At 43.3% G+C, this 19,733-nt stretch overlaps 1 protein-coding gene across 1 annotated transcript; it reads left to right on the top strand.

Annotated features, from left to right (window-relative positions):
* The first annotated feature begins 1,474 nt into the window (after window positions 1-1,474).
* Window positions 1,475-18,190, top strand: si:ch211-195o20.7 (cytospin-A). Its single transcript, XM_034576370.1, has 13 exons — window positions 1,475-1,774; window positions 2,288-2,412; window positions 5,815-6,429; window positions 6,662-6,714; window positions 13,854-14,398; window positions 14,705-14,780; window positions 14,897-14,963; window positions 16,222-16,282; window positions 16,572-16,668; window positions 17,011-17,127; window positions 17,208-17,267; window positions 17,391-17,587; window positions 17,631-18,190. The coding sequence occupies exons 2-12, from the start codon at window positions 2,373-2,375 to the stop codon at window positions 17,478-17,480; spliced, it is 1,821 nt and encodes a 606-aa protein (XP_034432261.1). The 5' UTR covers window positions 1,475-1,774; window positions 2,288-2,372; the 3' UTR covers window positions 17,481-17,587; window positions 17,631-18,190.
* Window positions 18,191-19,733: the final 1,543 nt, after the last annotated feature.

Below are 19,733 nucleotides of genomic sequence, written 5' to 3' on the forward strand. Positions count from 1 at the left end.
CTGTTCTTTTTGTACCGAGATATAAATGTTTATAGTAAAAGTGAAATTCAGACTGTTTTGCTGTCATTACGCTCAAAGAGGTGAGAGAACGTTGTAGCACTTTAATATGAGTAGATTTAAGGATTCAAATGTACAAACCTCCAAGTTATTTGATGTGATACATCTTTTTTGTTGTTAGGATGAATAATGTCCTTACTATGCAGAGGGAATCACGATGCCTGTGACCTCATTTGGAGAAACATTACTTTATAATTTCGGAGACTAATGTAAATAAATAAATAAAGGTATCATCAAGTAAACAAGCTGAGGACAATTGACATTAATATCGACATGATATTAATTACCTAAAGCATTTTGGGATTTTTCAATAAAACAGAATTCAAACACTCGGACGCAGGGTTTCCATGAGTCTGAGTTGGATCTTTCAGAGTCTGAACACTGCAGTAAAATCAAACTCAGATTTTGGCTGGAATCTTTTCATCCAAAAAGCTGGGACAGATACTATCATGACATATTTGAATAGACAATATTCAAATATGTGCCTTTGTAAATTTGCATAAACTCAAGGTTGGATAGGCAGTTATGCATCGTCGCAAACCATAAAATGCACATTCAATCAACCTGCACCAAATTTCATACACACACAGATATTTAAAGGTGCCTGATTTTTATCATCAAGATCCGCCCCCGTGATCCAGATCCACACCGAAATGTAATGGGCTCTTCCCTGATGCAAACAGCATCCTTCCTCCAAAAGAGGAATAAACAAACAGACGGGGGTGAAAACATAACCTCCTTGGCAGAGGTAAAAAGCCAGTGGGCGACAGACTTTGAGTAATGTTGGAACAAACATGACTCCAGACAGATTTCTCAATACAACCAGCAAACGAGTCACAATAAGCTGTGATCAATAACAGCCTGACTGTCATAAGATGATTCAGTACATTCTTTAAATTAATACAGATGTTTGTGCGTGTGAGAGAAGAGAAAGAGACTGTCAGAGTTCATGTGTGTGACCTAAAGGTTTGGAACAACAACCAGATTTAACTGAACTCACGTGTGCACAAATAGTATGAAATAACAACAAGGCACTTTACACAGTGAGGTTGAGACTTGACAATATGAAAGAGAGGAATCCAACAGTTCCCACAATGAGCGAACCTGGGAGATGGGAACAAACCTCTGGCAGAGCTCAGGGTGGGCGACCATCAGAGTTTACAAAAACAGGATTAACAAGATTTAATGAAAGGAAATGGAAGGAGCGTGCTGTGTTTGTGTTGTTTACGACAGAATTAAATCAAATCAGAGCAGCAGCGATGGAATGAGTCGGTTTAAATGGAATGTAGATAATTCAAAGTTGATATTCAACCAGCAGGTCAGAGGGTCAACAGCCTCACAGACTCCATGAGGGAGGTTTGGTGAGAAGGCAACAGGTTCCTCCTGACGCAGCGTAACTGCGCCCTCCAGTGGACACACCCAGCAGCCATCTCTCATCCTTTTTGTTCTTCATTCCCTTCTGTTAAAACCGGACTTCATCGCTTTGATCCGTGTTTATATATTTGTTTTAGAGGCTGAATCCAGCGGGTGTTTGTTAAACGTTGTTCCCAGTGAAAGCAGCAGCAGCACCGGTCTGTTCCGGCTGCTCCTCGCCCCTCTCCCCAGTGGAGAGGCAGCACTGTGCGCTCGGCTGCGCCGGAGGAAGCAAAGCGTGGAGAAGAAGAGTTCACCAAACTCACAGCGGATCGTTTGGATCTTTATTTGTCTTCCTTCAGCGGTTTGTATCCAATGTTTGTTTTTTTAAACGTTCAGCTTCATTTTAAAAGCGCAGGTTTTAGCGTAGTCTGCGCAAAAGTACTTTTCCAAACATGTTTTATGCGCATTGCAAGTTTGATCGCGCGTCAAAACTTTTTGACGCTTTTATCAGAAGCGTTTTGGACGTTTTTTTTTGTTTAACAAAAATGCCAACGTGTATCAAATGAGTTTCGCTAACTTGGACTACTTTGTGGTTTAGATTGCGCGTAATTTGCTGCTTCTCTGTTGATTTGGACGCATTTCTCGTGTTGAGTTTTCGGATTGTATTTAAACCTGACATGACAACACTTTGTTTGGCACATGTGGTGTAAGCTCAGTCTCCTGTTTCAGCCTCACTGTGCAAAACACACTGATTTTCTTAACATTCAAATGATTTTCCGGAGCTGGCTGAATGTTTGGAGAATCGGAGCTGCAGCCACTGAATTGCTTCTCAACTGGATAACCGTGTGTGTGTGTGTGTGTGTAACCTCCACAGTGTCATTTCGGTGTGGACTGAGGGAAAACAAGCAGCAAACACCGCAGGGCTGCACCGGGGGCCCAAACCCCATCGCTGCAGCATTATGGGCAACTTCTCCAGCAAGGAAGGCCATGGACCCACAGGTACGTGGATGGATACACACACACACACACACACACACACATTCCATTGACTTGATTTCCTGGAGACTTACTCAAACCTTAACAATTGTTACTACTTGCCTAACCCTCAATGTAAGTAACCTAAACTGATCCTTATCCTACCACCTTAAAATGAAATGATTTAAGTTATTACTAGCTTTTGTCTTCATAAGGTAAATAAGTCCCCATAATGTGACTGTGTAAACAGATTTAGGTCCCCACAACATTGGCAATACCTGGACCTCAAACACATGTACATACCCTTATGAATCCTATTTCAATAACAAGCTCTCTTGTTCCGGTCAAATCACGTCCTTTGAATATTCTTTGCTCTTCATCAGAATTGTGAACTGAATTTCTAAAAGATTTGGCACCACACACAGAGGACTGACAGTGTGTGTGTTTGTGTTTGTTTGTGTGTGTTCTTTGAGAATAAAGCCAGCACACCTCAAGGCTCTGATTCATGTAGTAGTTATAGTGGAGAGATAAAAGAGGAGAGATACAGGAGGAGTGAGCGTAGTACAGGAAAATTCCTTAAAAAGAGAGGAGAGGTTGGATAAGGGGCAATCAGGAAATACGAGGCAACAAAAGGAGAAACAGGCGGAAAGACTCTCTATGCGTTTGCGTGTGTGTGTGTGTGCATGCTGAGCGGCAGGCGGACTCCTGGCAGGCTTCCTGTGTGCTGCTCAGTCAGTGGTCATTCTCCTCGCGTCCCCGTGTGATTCGTTCAGGCCCCGCCGGGCCAGCTGTGATGAATCGGCAGAATTCCCCGGCTCAGCACAAGGGCAACGGATTAATCATGGGAAGCCTAATGCTCTCTGACACACACACACACACACACACACACACACACACACACCGAGTCATTCAGTCAATCTGCCACCCATGGTTGGACAAGCACATTAAGGTTTGGAATGAAGAAACAAAAATCAGGGGAGACATGAGAAAGTTATTAGACAGCCCTGTCTTTCTTTTCCTAGTGATTGGACCTCACAGTCGGTGGTGCGTAACTTTGCAAATGTTTGGCTGCTGCTCTTAGAACACTAGAAAAAAAAAAGTACATTCATCTTTCGAGCAGTTTTGTCCAAACAAGGTAAAGGAGGAAAGAGAGGGAGGAGACGTGATATCCACTAGTTCCCATCATTTCTGAGTTTAAAGGAGCGCTGAGCCAAAATGTCCCAGCAGTGAGCTGCAGCTCACTGCTGGGACATGGAACATTTGTCCTCTGAGTATGTGAGTGTACCTAAATGTGAAGAATGAGCATTGCAGCAACACTGAGGATGAGCAGTCCAAGAGGAATGTTTCTGTCAAAGCGTCTTCAGGGGCATGGTCGGTCTGGATGTCCGCTGGCCAATGAGGGCCCTGTTGTCCCGGTCACCTCACTGAAATGTGTTTTCAGGGACAACATGCCATATGAGTGACCGCACGACTTTCCTCTGCCGGCATTCTGTCCATGATTTAGTTGGTTAGTCAGTGTCTCTTTCAGTTGCTCTGAACCCGTCCACTTAAAGAAAAGGTTTTCCCTTGTTCTCACTTGAATATCTGAGCTTCACTGTGCAGAATGATGAATGTGACACTAGAAAGCTTTGTTCACTCATCTGCTGAAGGAGGATTCTCGACTTGGATCTCCGCTTATGACGAGCGTGATATGGAGTCATGTGGAAACTTAAAGGAGACACATGATGCTCATATTCAGGTTCATAGTTTGAATTTAACTTGAAAAGGATTACATGCTCTTATGGTCCGAAAACACATCACCTTTCTCACACTGTCCTTTGCTGCAGCTCCTCTATTCAGCCTCCGTATGAAACACTTGGTTTTAGCTCCTGTCTCTTTAAGGACACCCTCCCGATAAAGCCCAGGCTGCTCTGATTGGTCAGCTGGCCCGCTCCATTGTTATCGGTCAACCGCTTCCAGTGCTTGTAGGAAATATGCTGCTGTCGCTTTACCTGTGGCACGTTTGATCTCATAAAGGTTTTGCATCGTCTCACTGCAGGGTCAGCTTGAACGACATGTTCGCTCGATACAGTGTGCAACAGACTGTAATGGGTGTTTTCTCTCATTTGATGGGTGTTTTTTTTCAGATATGCACTGGACTCCGCAGATCCTCCTTATTGACCCCGGAGGAGGTGCATGTGTGAACGCAAATGTCAAAGTGAGACACTTCTTAGTTTCTACAGACTTTATCCGCCTGACCTCCTAGAATACAGTCAGTAGAAATCCAGGAGAGGTCGATGTGTGAACACAGCAGAGGATCCCCCCCCTGAATTCAAAGTGAGCTAGTGGGGGGGGGGGGTTTGATGATGCTTCTAACACTCGACAGACACAAAAATAAAAAAAAAATAAAAAATCTCCTGGTGAGAAAGCGGTGACACACGTAGAAGACACCTGACGAAGATGCCAAGAGAGTTTGTCGTGATTAGAGCTGACGATGTTGTCGTGGGGGCTGTAAACATGATCACATGATCCACGCAGCAGAGTTAATACGTCACCTCCTGTCTCTGTCTGCTGCACCCTGCTACACCCTGCTGCTCCACCTCTCGCCTGAACAACAGATGATTCGTTGCTGTTGTGAACACGTCCGTGCAGACAAACCTCAAAATGCATTGTGCATGTCTGAAAGGCAAACTCTGGGTAAACTCCACACCCATGTCATCTACCTCAGAGGGTTCTATAGTTTAAATAAACAAGTCTGTTTTGTCCAGGCTGAACGCAGCCCTGGCTTCGTCAGGGGGCGTTCCAGACCAGCAGCTAGGTGTGTGTAGAGCCAGTGTGGGGTATCGTGATGTCACACGACAGTCAGACAGCAGCTAGATCTCAAGTTTCAGCTGCAAGTGGCATGCAAAGCAATTCTCTCTCTCTCACATGAGAACTTGTCTTTCACTTTTTGTTGTGTGTATCTGTCACAAAGATTCTGTTGCACATGAGAGCGACGTTCACGAACGCGCGAACCTGCTAACGCTGCAGATTGAACGAATTCTGAGGGAAACGCTGCAGAAAAAGTGAATCTAAATTCCTGGATCTGCCAATTTATTCAGATCTGGATATATCGGATATTCTGTCTTTCCCGCCCTGTACCACATCCGTCCACCAAGTTTTGTGGAAATCTTTCCAGTTGATTAACAAACAAAAGACAATCTAAATTAAAACACAACCTGCTTTGAGGTAAAAAAAAAAACCTGTATAACACACTACAGGAAAGAAAAACTGAAATATCCTCCAGTGCATATACAAGGAAAATAAAATGTTTCATCGAAGGAGACAGTTTGTATCCAGTAGTTAAACCTTTTGAAGTGTAAAATGTTAATGTCTTGACTGGGGGGGGGGGGTCTTTAAACATTTACTTTTTTTATTTTGTCTGAATTGAATGTTTCTCTTCCTCAGGGGCCCATGGGGAGAGTTTCCACACTCCACCTGCTTCTCCGCAAAATGACCTTCCTGCCGTCCCCCAACTCCTCCACGCCACCACGCCTCACTCTTCCCTCGCTGCCCCACTTTCACCTCCACCTCCAGTCCCAGTCATCACACCAATTGGGAAGAAATCACAGCCCACCACCACCACGCCGACCACTCCCAGCAAATTCATTCCGGTTCCTAATTGGAGGTCTAACTCGTCGGTCAGCTCAAACAGCTCAGCCACTGGCCCTGGAGTCAGCCCGGTGCACAACAACAAGCCTGGAGCTGCTGTGGTTAAAGCGCCAGCGGCTGTGGGGAGGAACGGGGGTCCTCCTACCTCTACGCCTCGGACTCCGGGCTCCCAGGGGAAGACTGTGGTTTTCAGCCCCACAAAAAGCCCCTCTTCTCTGTGTAGTGCCTCACCTGTGGTGGGCAGTTCCTCAGGACTGACCTGGAGGGAAAGGGACAGTGGTCTGAGTCAGTCTTTGCTGCTGGGTCTTGAATCTGGGGACGGCCAGGCTGAGGAAAGGGGAAAGCTGCTGGAGGAGTGTCGGACATCACTGGGTATCACCGACAGTCACGATCAGGCCACGGACACAGATGGTAAGAGAGATATATGTTATACTACTAGTATTTAAATTAAAATACACTTAAAATACCACATATAAATAATATGCAGGCCTGTCGAGTTATTGTTTGAACACTTAAACTTTTCATTTCATTGTGGGCTTACCGTTTCCCCATTCTGAGAAGGGCAGGTTTATTTCCTTGACATTTATTTTTAGTGTTTGATATGCATGTGATGTCTTATGACATTTCTGTTTCCTTCCCTCAGAGATACTGCGGCAGCTCCTGGCAGAAGTGAAGACTTTGAAGAGCACTTTGCAGGTGAGGTGTGCTCCATCTTAAATACATTCTGGACAGTTTCTCTTCTACCACTTGTTTGTGCTGGCTACTCAGTATGATACTTATAGTAAGTGACAGTTGGTGAAACCACTCCCTTGAACCGTAATTATTCAGTTTTGGCTTGGCAACTGTAACTAGGCCACAGTCCTGCTCCCCAATTAATTCCATGGCTTTTGTATGAAAGTTGACAACTGGCACGACAACTGAATCAGAAAACCTTGAACGACCCCTGAAGGGTAATTACTGTGTTATCATTTCATAACACACAGTTTGAAAAGTAGGAGTAAGTCAAACAATAAAATCATTGGAGGAGCAACACATGCGCTGCTTGTGTGCTGCATGCACACCAATCAGGTAATGCTCACTTCTTCATATTGTAATAATGGCCTTTTATAATGAAGACGTCATTATATGATGATGATGAATGATTTGTTACTGTACTGTATGACATCATTATTGTCATATGATCATAATTATTTTTGGATCTATTTAAGCTTTAAGTTGTGTCTATAGCCCTATAGAAGACAGAAATACATCAAAAACGCATGTTTGAACTACGCATGACGTCACTTTCTGACTTCTTCTTTGTGACTTCTTCATGTTGTCACTTTTTCGGATGGATATTTTAGTTGACTTTTGACTGATCAGCTCCAAAAGTTGATCGTCTGGAGACGCACACAGACAGACCGGGGTGAAAACAATACTGTGCTTGTGAGGCTTCTCTGGTTCACAGTGTGACTACATGAAACAGTATAACAACAGAAGATGCGCACGGTAGAGTCTCTTAACAGAGGCCTCTTTACGTGAGCATACAGCCGGTGCAGATGTCGACAACAATCCAGGATGGTGCATGAAAACTCCCCACAGCTAATAGATCAGTGTCTGGGCTGCAGAAATGTTCCATCCTGTCCGCCTGAGCCTGAAACTGCTGTTAGTAACGAGGGGATCCAGACTATCTCCCTGTAGCCATGTCTCTGGGAAACACTTCTTCCTCTGCAAATCAAAAAATAATTTATATATATTATTTTCTTTTGATGAGCTGAGCTGTCTATTTTAGTGCTGACAACAGGAAGTACAGGCAGCCGTGGTTTGAAATGATAGTGCACCGGCTGTTATATAGTCTTACTAGTTTTCTTATTTTTTTTTACTTATGAGGCTCATCTTGTTCACTTTGCATTTCTGCCTGGAATGCACCTTCTTCATATCTGCTCCTACTTTTCCACACATGAGAAAAACCAAAACAGTTGAAAGATTTAAGAGGATAATTATAGCAATGTAAACAGGAAGTCACACACCAATTATACATAAGTCACCGTAGTGTTCCAGGAGATGACACCTAAACAGCTCTGGAATGGGCCCCGCTCGGCCCCTCTGGGAGGTCCAGCTCTGCTAATTGAGGTCTTCCTGTCCTGTGATTCTGCTGAGGGGTCCAAAAGAGGAAAATCCCTCAGATCACCTTCTGTTCAAGTGTCTTAAAGCTGATCACAGATTGGTGCCTATGGAGCCTCCTTGTGAAGGGAGAAGTTGATTCTTGAACATCTGCAGGACACCTGTTGCTTTCCTTGTTAAAGGTTTAAAAAGGAAGTTTCCACTACATCAAGACATATTACAAATGTCTCTAAAAAGAAGAAGTTGAGATACGGACTGAGGCATGTTGCTTTGAAACAACAAATTGGGATTTTTCTTAGAGGATGAGGATTTGGAGGAGAACACTTCAACTGTTCTCCCCTACACACAGAACTGTGTTGAGGAGGTGAAAACTTTCCTCAAGGACTTGAACACCTTCTTCAGGTTCAGCGTGCTGCTTGAGCCAATCTGAAGAGAAGCATCAGGCGGGAGGCTGAATGGGCCTACAGGTGGAAGATTGAGGATCACTTCGCCAACAATGAACCATCATCTGAAACCTCGGCAACTTCAAGACAAGCAGCCACATGTTGATGGTGGTTAATTCTTGTTTTCCTTTCCTCGCTATGATGTGAAAACAGTGGAGCTGGACACAACACTTTCAACAGTCACATCCTCAATGTGCAAACTGTGGGGCATCAGAGCTGTGAACCCACCCGTGTGACCATTTGTACGACTGTATTTTACTTTCAGTCACATCTGCATCGCACTGCTCAGATGTTTACAGTTCAACTACCTTTATATGATATATATATATATATATATATATATATATTCGTAACTGCAATACTTCTATAAGGGATCAGTGTGACTCAGTAAATGTATGATATCCTCAAGGGCAGCTGTGTTTTTTTTTGCATCATAGTGTTTTATATCTTTGTATATGTTCCAGCAAATATTTACTTATTTCATTTTATTTATATATTTTGCACTTTAAATAAGTTTAATCTGAACTTGCCTGCTTGAAACTGATGTTTTGTTAATGAATGAATCATCTCTGTGCATCATCTCAAGAGATAAATATTGAAACTTGAAAGTTTATTTCCTGGCATCCAGGCACAAAATGTCTGTGTAGGACTTTCCCGTTATTACGTCCCAAGCCTAAAGTTGGATAAGCCAATAAGAATACAAATTCCCTAAAAAAAAACACACACACTTCAGTCCAAATGCTGGGGCGTTACTTGCTCTTCTGAGGATGGTGATATTCTGTGGTAATTTCCTGTTAGTCGTTGCTTCCAATTCCTGACCCTCCCTTATGAGTATTGTAAGCCAGAGGCTCCCGGCTTCCTCCAGGTCTGCCACATATTACAACAGCTGGAATATCATCTGCAGTTCACGTCCTTTTTAAAACCATCTTTTTTCTTCCACCACTTCCATTATTCTTTTATTTTGCCATGTATTAGAATTTGAATTATTTTTAGTAAGCTTTCTAATTTGACGCACAACTTGTCCTCCGTTGTTTCTCCACTCGATATCCTGCTCCTTGTGTATCTTTTCTCTCACTCGCCTTCACTTTCCCACATCTCCACGAGGACCTTGGAGCTATGGGCCTTTGCCAGATAAACCTCAGAGAGAACTGTGGCGTGCTGAGAGGTATAAAATCACGGGCAATCCAACACTGTGTTTACACGGGCCCTCTGCAGAGCAATAGAAGCTGAAGCTTCTGACTGAATGACTGAATGTGGAGGAGGGGGGGTTCACATTCGGCTGTTCGGGAGACAAAACTTGTTTTGTTTTTGTGCTGTGTGGGGTGGAGGGGGGTTTGCGGGTGGAGCGCTGCAGCTTGAAGTGACTGGCTGACCGTGTGCTGTTGTGTATGTGTGTGCGTGCTCCACTTTGGACACAAGACTCTCAAAAAACCAGAACGCATGCTTTGAAAGTCCTGGCGAGTACAGTTGGTTTTTGCTTTGCAGGGACGCCTCCCCCCCTCCCATCCCGCCCTCCTACCCTCGCCGTGCCTCTCTCTCTTCGTTCCCTCATTCTTTCTCCATTAGAGAGCTGACCGCTCCTCTCCGAGCTCAAGAACTCAAAACAATTACCCTTCAACTTTCACTACACTGCTCCACTCCTCCTCCTCATTCTCCCCCCTTCCTCCCTCTATCTTCCCATCACTCCCTCCCCCACCTACTCCATTCTTCCACTTCCATTTGTCTTTTTGTCTGACCCCAACTTGAGCATTTAAGCTTCTTTTTTTTTCTTCAGCTCTGACCTCCTTCCTTTTCCATGTAATTCAAGTAGACATTATTCTTCCAGGCACATTCTATCAGCCTCTCTCCCCCCCCCACGCCTCTTCATCTGTCTTGATCCACACTTTCCCAATCGCTCCATGTTTATCCAGCAGTCACGGTGTATTTCGGATGTACTGTAGGTAAAACTAAATAAAAAAAAAACAAAGACACATTATTGCCCAATGTGCAGCAAAGGATGTTATCCAACGCACCATCTGTCTGCGCTTATGTGCACCGCCAGTCTTCAATTGTCCTAACCAACAAAAATGAAAACACGCCCATTCATGGCGGAGTGGTGGATGGCACGTCAGATTCATGCTCCCTCGTGGAGATTTGGTCCATCTCAGTGCGCGGCTTTTTTGGAATCAGTTCCAGGTGAGCGCTGCCGGAGATTTCCAGGAATGATCTCCAGGTTGTCCCTCTTCTCCTCGCTTGGCCGCTCCAGCGAACCAGACTTAAAAAATGCCGTGTATGTGGAGGCTGCTCACATGCAGAGGGAGAGTTTAGTTTATGATTCGTAGTTGGAGGACATTGTCTACATTTATAGATTTGTGTAAATATTTGCAGATCCATGCACGCATTTGCAGATTTGTCTACACGTGTACAAATCACAATACAAGCTCAGTACACATTTGAAAAGCTGATACACTCGGATTGAGATACAGTTACAAAAGTTTCCACACACACTAATAATATTGCATTGCATATGCTTATTTTACCATGTAAAGCACTTTGTGACGTCTCTGCTCACGAAAGGTGCTATAACTTACTTACAATATGGGCCCTATAGGAGTGCTTGTGCATATATCCTTGTGTATTGTGTTGAATTTGCTCTGCACAGTAAATGGCAGCATCTCGGGAATCTTCTTCGATGTCCGAGGGCATTTATGCAATTTCTAGGCTCTCTGAAGTTATCTTTCAGTGGCCATTCAGTGGGAATCTTAGCCGTTTTGTACTGTACATGTGTGTGACTGCTATAGAGGGAGTGAAAAGTCTCTCAATAGTCATAAGAGGGTTTTCAACCATTTTTTTGAAAGCACACACTGCAGGAAAGCTGGAGAGAGGAGCCATTACATAGCGATGTTTCCCCAAGTATGTGTTCGAAAGACTGGGTGTGGAGGTGAACTAGGGACAGATGGTTCGAACACACACACACACACACACTCTACACGTACCCACTACACACAATCCCCAAGTGTGCTGGACGCTTTCCAGGAACTCTGTAAATCAGATGTGCACCCACACTATAGATGGCAAGTGTGTGTGTGTGTGTGTGTGTGTGTGTGTGTGTGTGTGTGTGTGTGTGTGTGTGTGTGTGTGTGTGTGTGTGTGTGTGTGTGTGTGTGTGTGTGTGTGTGTGTGTGTGTGTGTGTGTGTGTGTGTGGGACACCACATCTGGTCTTGCAGTGGGCCACTAGGTCAGGTCTTGAGGGACTGAACCACAGTGTGTGTCTTAAGACTGACAGTCCACACCCTTATCTCAGTGTGAACTGAGGAGCGCCCCTTCCTGTTTCCTTAAACAGACATGCTCCAGTTGGAGTGTCCACACTCAGATAGCGACGACTCGGTGATAACAGGATCCTCCATGTCCTAGTGGGTGCTTTAGTTTTTACTACTTAATATAGAAATAAAACAGAGACTAACCATTTGACACATGTCTCCAGGGACAGTCTGCTCCAGCTTACCCTGAATGTGTGTGAGAAAACTTAACAATGTGGTTCGGTGGTGAGGTAAAAGAATAAGAGAGGTGCACATGTGGGACAGGAAGGGGGGAATATGATACTGTGTGTGTGTGCGCGCACATCCAGTGTAATTTGGTCCAGCTGTGGTCTTAAGTCACTGGTCAGATGAGGCAGCAACTTGGCTCAGACGGGGCCTCCTCCTCCTCCTCGTCTCTCTATCCATTCTTCATCTAATTACCAACCCTCCCCAACCTCCTCCACCGCCCTGTGATTACAACCACTGTTATTGCCTGTTCTCTTTTGCTTTTTCATATTCCTTCTATCTATTTTATGATTATGGTCTCTTAAAGTCTTTCTTTAATGGTCTGGCATCATTTACCTCTTGGCTTCACTGGTTCTGAGTGCGTCTTTAGATGTCTGGGTTGGTGTTTGTGCTTGTCTGAGGCAATAATACTCTTGAGGGATGAAAACGGCCCATTTTTCGCTTTTCATCTTGAAACAGAATCTGCTTCAGAGTCAGTTCTTCATCTAACCAGTGCGGCTCATTTCTAATGGAGAACAGTAACCACAGAAGTTTCACAATGCATCTTTGGCTCGGCTGCTTCATCCTGTTTTCTCTCTGTGTCCGGGCTTGTTAGGGGTCCTTTTATTTCCCCTAAAAATTGAAAATGCATTCTTGGTTACTTGATTTTAGATGACATGAGCAAAACCTTTTTGGCTCATGATTCATTTACACCTCATGAGAAATGACTTGCCAGTTCCATTCCTCTGCTTGCTGAGGCTTGCCACTCACCTCTGTTCAACTTGTAGTTTCCTAATGAGGATATGAGATATTTAATTGTTTGTTTGTTTGTTTGCTTGTCTTGTGAGGGTTCAGTTCATGTTTGCTTTTGACGATGAGATCCAGTTTTAATCACTTTGTGGAGAAAGTGTAGAAAATGAGCAAAGCAGCATCATTTCACTGAAAACATTAACTGGAGGTTTTCATGACATAAGTGCATTTCAATATAAAAAGATGTCTATTGATTTGTAATAGGGACACTTTTTTTTCCAAAAATCTGGTTTGAACAAATTTTACACGACACGCAATTCATTCATAAATATTGAAAACCCCTGTTGGTAAACTGGTGAGCCCGCAGATAGTTGACGTTGATGACAGCTGCGTGGTACAAAGTCGACAAACAACCGTCACCTTGGTTCATTAAATTTTCCGTTTAAGGTGTAGAACACACGCTGTTCCTCAGAAGCTTTGGTGTGATTGTCCGCTCAGGATGACTTTGCTTGCTCCACTTTCTTAGAAAAACATCATGGATCATGTTGGATCATCAGGCAAACTATTCAGTACTAGTTATTATTATTATTAGAAACTACTTCAACTATTTCAGATGGTTCGATGTCCATCTGGATTGTTTGTTTTGAGTTTGAATCGATCATTACAGTTCGAATATGAACTGTCGTAGGCTCTTTTCACCACAAACTCTCTTGACATCTTAGTCGGCGTTTTCTATCTGTGTTTTTATGATATTTGTTTTCTTTTATTCATTTTTGTGTCTGTCATTCGTCAAAAGCCCCCCCAACCACCCTACTCGCTCGCGGTATACTAGGGGGCCAGACGGATAGTTTGCAGATAATCCTGAGGCTCTCACTCGGACATTAGCATTCAGACGTACACCACAGCCGGAGAAAATGCGGATGATCTGCAGAGTTCAGTGCATGTCATGAAAGCAGCTCTAGTGTGAACCACTACAGAAATCAGTTTGTGTTCCTTTACAGCATCTTGTGAACACACCCACTGTTTACCTTCCAGACAGAGCGTGGGGAGTGGCTGCAGTTCCAGGCTGACCTCCAGGTGGCGGTGTCAGTGGCGGACCGCCTGAGAGCAGAGGCAGAGGAAGAGCTGACGGCTCTCCGAACGGCGCACACAGATGTCGAGAGGGAGCTGGCTGCTGCCCAGCAGAGGCAGAAGGAGGCTGATACGCAACTTGTCACCGTGAGGGGGGAGCTGAAGGAGAGCAGGCAGAGACTGGCAACTGTCAACCAGGCTCAGGGTAAAACTGAGGCCCGGGCTCCGTGTCCGGCCCCAGAGAGGCCCAACGCAGAACCAACCATCACTGTTGAGAGCAGAGAAGGAACCCAGAGGGGCACGGAGAGGACGTCGTACAGGCTGGGACGAGAAGGGATGGAGAGACGGAGCGAGAAGGACCTGACTAAGAATGTCGTAAGCGAGGATGCGAAAACGGACTGTAAGGGCGTGGCTAAACGTTACCTGAGGAATGTGACCAATGAGGATAGGAGGGGAGAGGAGGTGCGACCCACAGAGACACGACGGACGATAACCACAGAAAGATCAAGGTGCGTTAAACTATTTGACCTTGTGCTTTTTAAAGGATTTATAAAACAAATATTACTTCTGCAGCAAATTAATAATTAAAAAATTTCTAACCAAAGCCTTATTTCCTATCTTAATCATTTCATTTAATCATATGAATGTGTTGCAATCGATCCACAGGCATGAACTGGGCCACGTGAGGACAGTTTGAACAGTTGTATTTACAGCTGGAGCCGAGTAAAACAGCTGTCTAAGGAAAAAATACCACCCAAAACAGCTGGTTTAGCTTATTGTGTGCATTCTCTTCACTGTGTTTTGTCATATTACAGAAGCCTGTCCAGGTTACCTGCCTCGACAGACCTCACCATGCAGAATGGAACATCCCAGTCCAACAGCGCCACGACAGTGGGACCCACAAACATGGTGCCGTATTTTATGTTTAGCTTGAAAATGTCTGTGCAACAGTTTGTTGTCAATGTCATGATTTTTACCTAATTTGAATTAATTCTTTTGTTTTCAAGAACTCAGGGCAAATAAGGGGCCGAAAAAATCTGGATTCGCAAGACAGCAAGTCAAGCACTGACATAGGTGTGTGTGTACAAAATGATTGTGTGCAATGTTTTACAGTATGCTTGTATGTAGAGATACTGCACAAGTAAATGTGTTTTTTGAGCTGTACACTTAAACATATGTAAACTAAATCATATGGAGGTTCAAACGGCTCAGGTTAGCCAGGTTCTAGGAAACTCCGGAGGTGAGAAGCCTCTTGTTCATACGACATCTCTGGTGCAAATGTTTGTGTGCTGCTTCTGAAGGTTCTGAAGTTTCTCATAGCTAGACAACCTAGATAACTTAGCTTTATTAAGTTAATTGATATGCTTTATGTGTGTATTTACGATACCTGTGTGTGGGTGGCCGGGGGATGGTGTGCCTTTCACCTCCCAGCACATCACAGGCATTTTTTTTTTAATTTCAGGGAGAGAAACTTCCGTTTTTTTCTTTCAGGGAGAGAAACTTGTTACACCTTAAAGGCACTCCATTGAGGGGTTTATGGCCATTAGAGGTGCTATTGAGCAACAATTTTATGAGCGGGACAATGCGCCGGACGACACACATGGATGTACATACACATGCTTGAGGATGTGGGAGATTAAACACATACTGTTGCTGATTGTTTTATGCTATTCTGCTAAATGAGCGTAGATGGCGATAAAGCTCAAAGAAGCGTAGAGGGACTGTGTCCACAAAGGCAGTGAAGAAGAGAACTGCTAGTTAAGTACATTAAGGACAACATTCCAATATTTTGAATCAGCTCTACAAATCAGTAGAAAATCAGGATGTGCACAATGTATTTTGGTTAAGAAAGACTGATTATAAACACACATTTCACATCTCACGTGCACCTTTTTAAAGATGATCTAATCCACATATTTGAACAATGACGAGTATGTGTGAGTTGAAAGAGGAAGCACATAAAACACAAGAAACCGCAGGAAGCTGTTACTCATTTCTGTCCCTTAATTCCACAGAACAGTTTAGCATCTTTCAGCTTATTGTTTTGGTTTTTTCATGGTTCACAACATTACTCACAGCTCTTATATTATTATTAAAAGGTGTAAAGGTTCTGATAAACTCGTATTTAAAGAGCATTTTTATTTAACATGTTTGGCATTAGTCTTTATACAGTGATATTGTTTACAGCTTGTTTCACTGCCCCCAAGTGGCAAACAAATGAATGTAAGCATGTCGATGGGTCACGGATTGTATAACTAACGCCTCTCCTTTCAGCTTGTTCATACCCATGACTTGGTGTTAGGTAATGCAGTATTGTTGCTCGTCTTTGCAGGGAAACGTGAGGAGTCTCTAAACAAGTACAACTCTGCCCTCACCGACTTACCTCCCACCAAGTGAGGACACACACACACACACACACACACACACACACACACACACACACACACCTAATTGCTACACCCTGTGTAAAACTAATTAGTCATGTTTTTCTGTTGAAGTCAATATTGGGGCCAAAACACCACTTGAATCAATCTGTTAATTAAGTTTCTCTTTCGATAAACGAGTCAACCATGTGACGAGTGGTTCTTTTTAATACCCCCACAAAATCTAAACTTATAGCAACACTATTTTATTGTTAACATATAAATCTGAGGTCGTCAGTAGTTTGTGTCCTGTTGTCAGGTCCCAGGATGGTTTCAACCTGCTGCTGCGTCGCCATGGAGGCTCCAAGAGAAACTCGCTGCTCCGCTGGTGTCAGAGCCGAACCCAGGGCTACAAGGTAATCATCCAGAACAAGTCTTTCCTAAAGTCTTTCTTAAAGATGAACTAGATTATATTTTATGTAAAATTCCCATCATATTTTATGTAGATTAAATAAAAGGGCACCAAGCACTTGCTCCTGTTATTGTAATGATATCTGAAAGTTTCGTCTAAAGAAACAAATATCTGAAAATATGTCAAATTAGTGTTGTGTAGGAATTAAAGTCTATACTGTCATACTGACAATACAATACAAGGCAATACAATCATGTTTGAAGTTTTTCCCTGAAGAGTAATTGCTTACTTACCAAAGCTCCGTCTCCTATGTTCTCTCATTCAATCTTTCTATCTTTCCTTGCAGAATATTGACATCACCAACTTCAGCAGCAGCTGGGCCGATGGCCTCGCCTTCTGCGCCGTCTACCACACCTACCTCCCCTCACACGTCCCCTACAGCAGCCTCACTCCAGAGAACAAGGTGCGAGCTGTGCCCGTGAAACGCATACCACCCAGTGATTAATGGCGTTCAACTTATCGATTCATTCTTTTTCTTTGCAGAGGGAGAACCTCGGTCTGGCATTCAAAACAGGAGAGACTGTTGGGATTGCACAAACCCTGGTACGCCTCTGTGTACTTTACAAATATAACAAACCATTTCCCGGGCAAAGCCTCATCTGACTTGTTTCAGTGACAGATGAAAGGTTGGTTTTTATAAAGCTATTTGAAATCTTTGTTTGACAGACAGTAGAGGAGATGCTGAGAGCAGGGGGTCCTGACTGGCAGAGGGTGCTGAGCTACGTGGAGAGCATGTACCGTCACTTCGAGATGTGACTGCTGACAGAGGTACTGACAGGACACGGCAAAGGAAACCCATCATGTTGTTATGACGATGTCTCCATCATTCGTGTCAGGAAACTGGAGAAACAGTTCTGTATGAAAAAAAATTTCATTTAAAGCTGCAATTTGCAACTTTTTGACGTGAAATAGGATTTTGCTTGACATGCAGTGCAGGATTTGTTAGAAACTCCAATATCTATGACTCAAAGCCGTCGCAACCAAAGGACGTAAACGCTGACGTCAGCTTTTCCCACTTGGGTCGTTTCCTTTCATATTTAATGTGACTTTACAAACGCTGGCTCAGGCAGGAATGAGGGTGTAGAAGATTCTAGCACATTGGATTTCACATATTTACTGAATAAGTGAGTTTACGTACAATCTAAACATTTCACAGCTAAGCAGATGTGTTAGTAACACATGAGGAAAATCCTTGTTTTGTCCTTTTGCTAAAAACTTATTTGATAAGTAAATTGGGAAAATAATATGTGGTATATAGGTACCTGATAAAGGCTTAATCTTGAAAACATAATAGTTAAAAAATTATATTTAAGAAATTATAAATATTTCTTAATATCGATTTTGTTCCTGTGGGTTGAAGTTCGCTTTGGCTTTTTTTGCTGTCATGTGGAAACGCTCCCTGACCATAAACTAAAGATGGACAACATGACTGCTCCCCTAAAGTGAAGCCAATAGATCTCTATCACCACTTGGTGGCTGCCTGAAGTATCGGTCAAATATCTTGCCTCTTCCATGTTAGGGGATGGGACATGAACCTAACTAAAGAAGTCACATACAACTTTTCTTAAAGATGGTTTCTATCAATTTAAGATAGTGAAAGAGGTTAAATGTCGTGATTGACAGCTGAGTATTGAAGGGACCTCACTGTTGCGGTGCCATCCCCCGATCACTATTGTGCAGACTCTGACTCCAAATGTGTAAGAAGGTGGTATTCCCATCTGGGATATTTTCTCCTCATTCCTGGATAGTTGGAGGAAGTGAAGACACGTCGTCCTGTTACAGTATTTGTCTCTGACCAGGTCGAGGCAGTGGAAGTCACATTGACTCCACAGTCAATAATACATTTTTTGTTGTTGTTTACCTGCCTGTATGTTTCATATCCTTAACCAGCTGACATTTCACACACATCTGTGAGTAGTCCGAAAACTTCGGATACAGTCCAAGTGCGCAGTTTATCCATTTGAGCGAAAAGTTTTGAGATAAGCAAAATGCAAAGAGTTGCATAATGCAGCTTTCAAAATAAAGCTTATCATTGACCACCGTTATAGAAGATATGTTGATCTTTTTTGATAGTAGCTCTTGGAGAAAGGTTGTGTAAACAGAACGAGGTGCTGTAAACGTCTCCACACTGGCAGAAACTTTATCACATTGTGACTTTCATCAGATATGTTCAACCTTTTTTTTAACCTTGTATGTGACTCTCTCTTTGTTTCCTGGACCTGTTTAGCACTCTGTAAATATGCACTTTGTCCGCACTTTTTTTTTGGTGTAAGAATGTAATGATGTACAGTACAGACCTGTGTGAAAAGCTTGGGTGGGCGTTCAGTGTCAAGGCTGCAGACCAGTCAGTTTTTTCTTTGTGAATGGCAGTCGATGTTTTCTCACAGGAAAACACTGGGACTGTGTGGCAGTGATCGAAATAAAAAAAACAAGTATCATGCCTCCGTGTTATCATGAGTGTGCCAGTGCTGCATTGGTGCTCAGGGATGTGCATGACAGCCGTGACACATAGCAAAAAAATACACACACACACAGGCAGAGTTTCCATTTCATGTTACAGCTGCATCCCACCAAACATCTTATTTCACAAGAGCTGAAAAACTAAACACCAGGTACTGTCATGACACGTTTAATGCCGCGTGTGTTGCCAAAGTCGTACGTGCCAAAATACACCATCTATTGTAAAACCTGTTTATATGTAACTAATGTGAAAAAAGAAACATGATACCAAAGAAATAAAGTATTAATATGAAACTAATGACAATGTGTGGGTGTTTTTTGACATCTGATCAAGTATTTCCCAGAAACAATGAAAAGACTGGAGCATGATCAGAACTCTCATCATCTCTTCTGGTTTTAATCTTGGCTTTAAAGTGATTAGTTGTCCTTGAGTCTGCTTCCTCCTGCTGGTGAGGGAGGGTTAATACAGGCAATAATTAATTTAGCCTGTGTCTTTAGCTGATCTCTTCTGTGCTGCTGTTTTTAGTGCAAACTCTGCATAACCTGTAT

Source organism: Hippoglossus hippoglossus, chromosome 22 (assembly GCF_009819705.1).
Source record: "Hippoglossus hippoglossus isolate fHipHip1 chromosome 22, fHipHip1.pri, whole genome shotgun sequence".
Classification (NCBI taxonomy): domain Eukaryota; kingdom Metazoa; phylum Chordata; class Actinopteri; order Pleuronectiformes; family Pleuronectidae; genus Hippoglossus; species Hippoglossus hippoglossus.

Coding starts and splice junctions, on each gene's coding strand:
- si:ch211-195o20.7 (XM_034576370.1), top strand. CDS start 2,373: ATGGGCAACTTCTCCAGCAAGGAAGGCCATGGACCCACAG. Junction 6,715..13,853: donor CTTTGAAGAGCACTTTGCAG/GTGAGGTGTGCT, acceptor TTTACCTTCCAG/ACAGAGCGTGGGGAGTGGCT. Junction 14,399..14,704: donor ATAACCACAGAAAGATCAAG/GTGCGTTAAACT, acceptor GTCATATTACAG/AAGCCTGTCCAGGTTACCTG.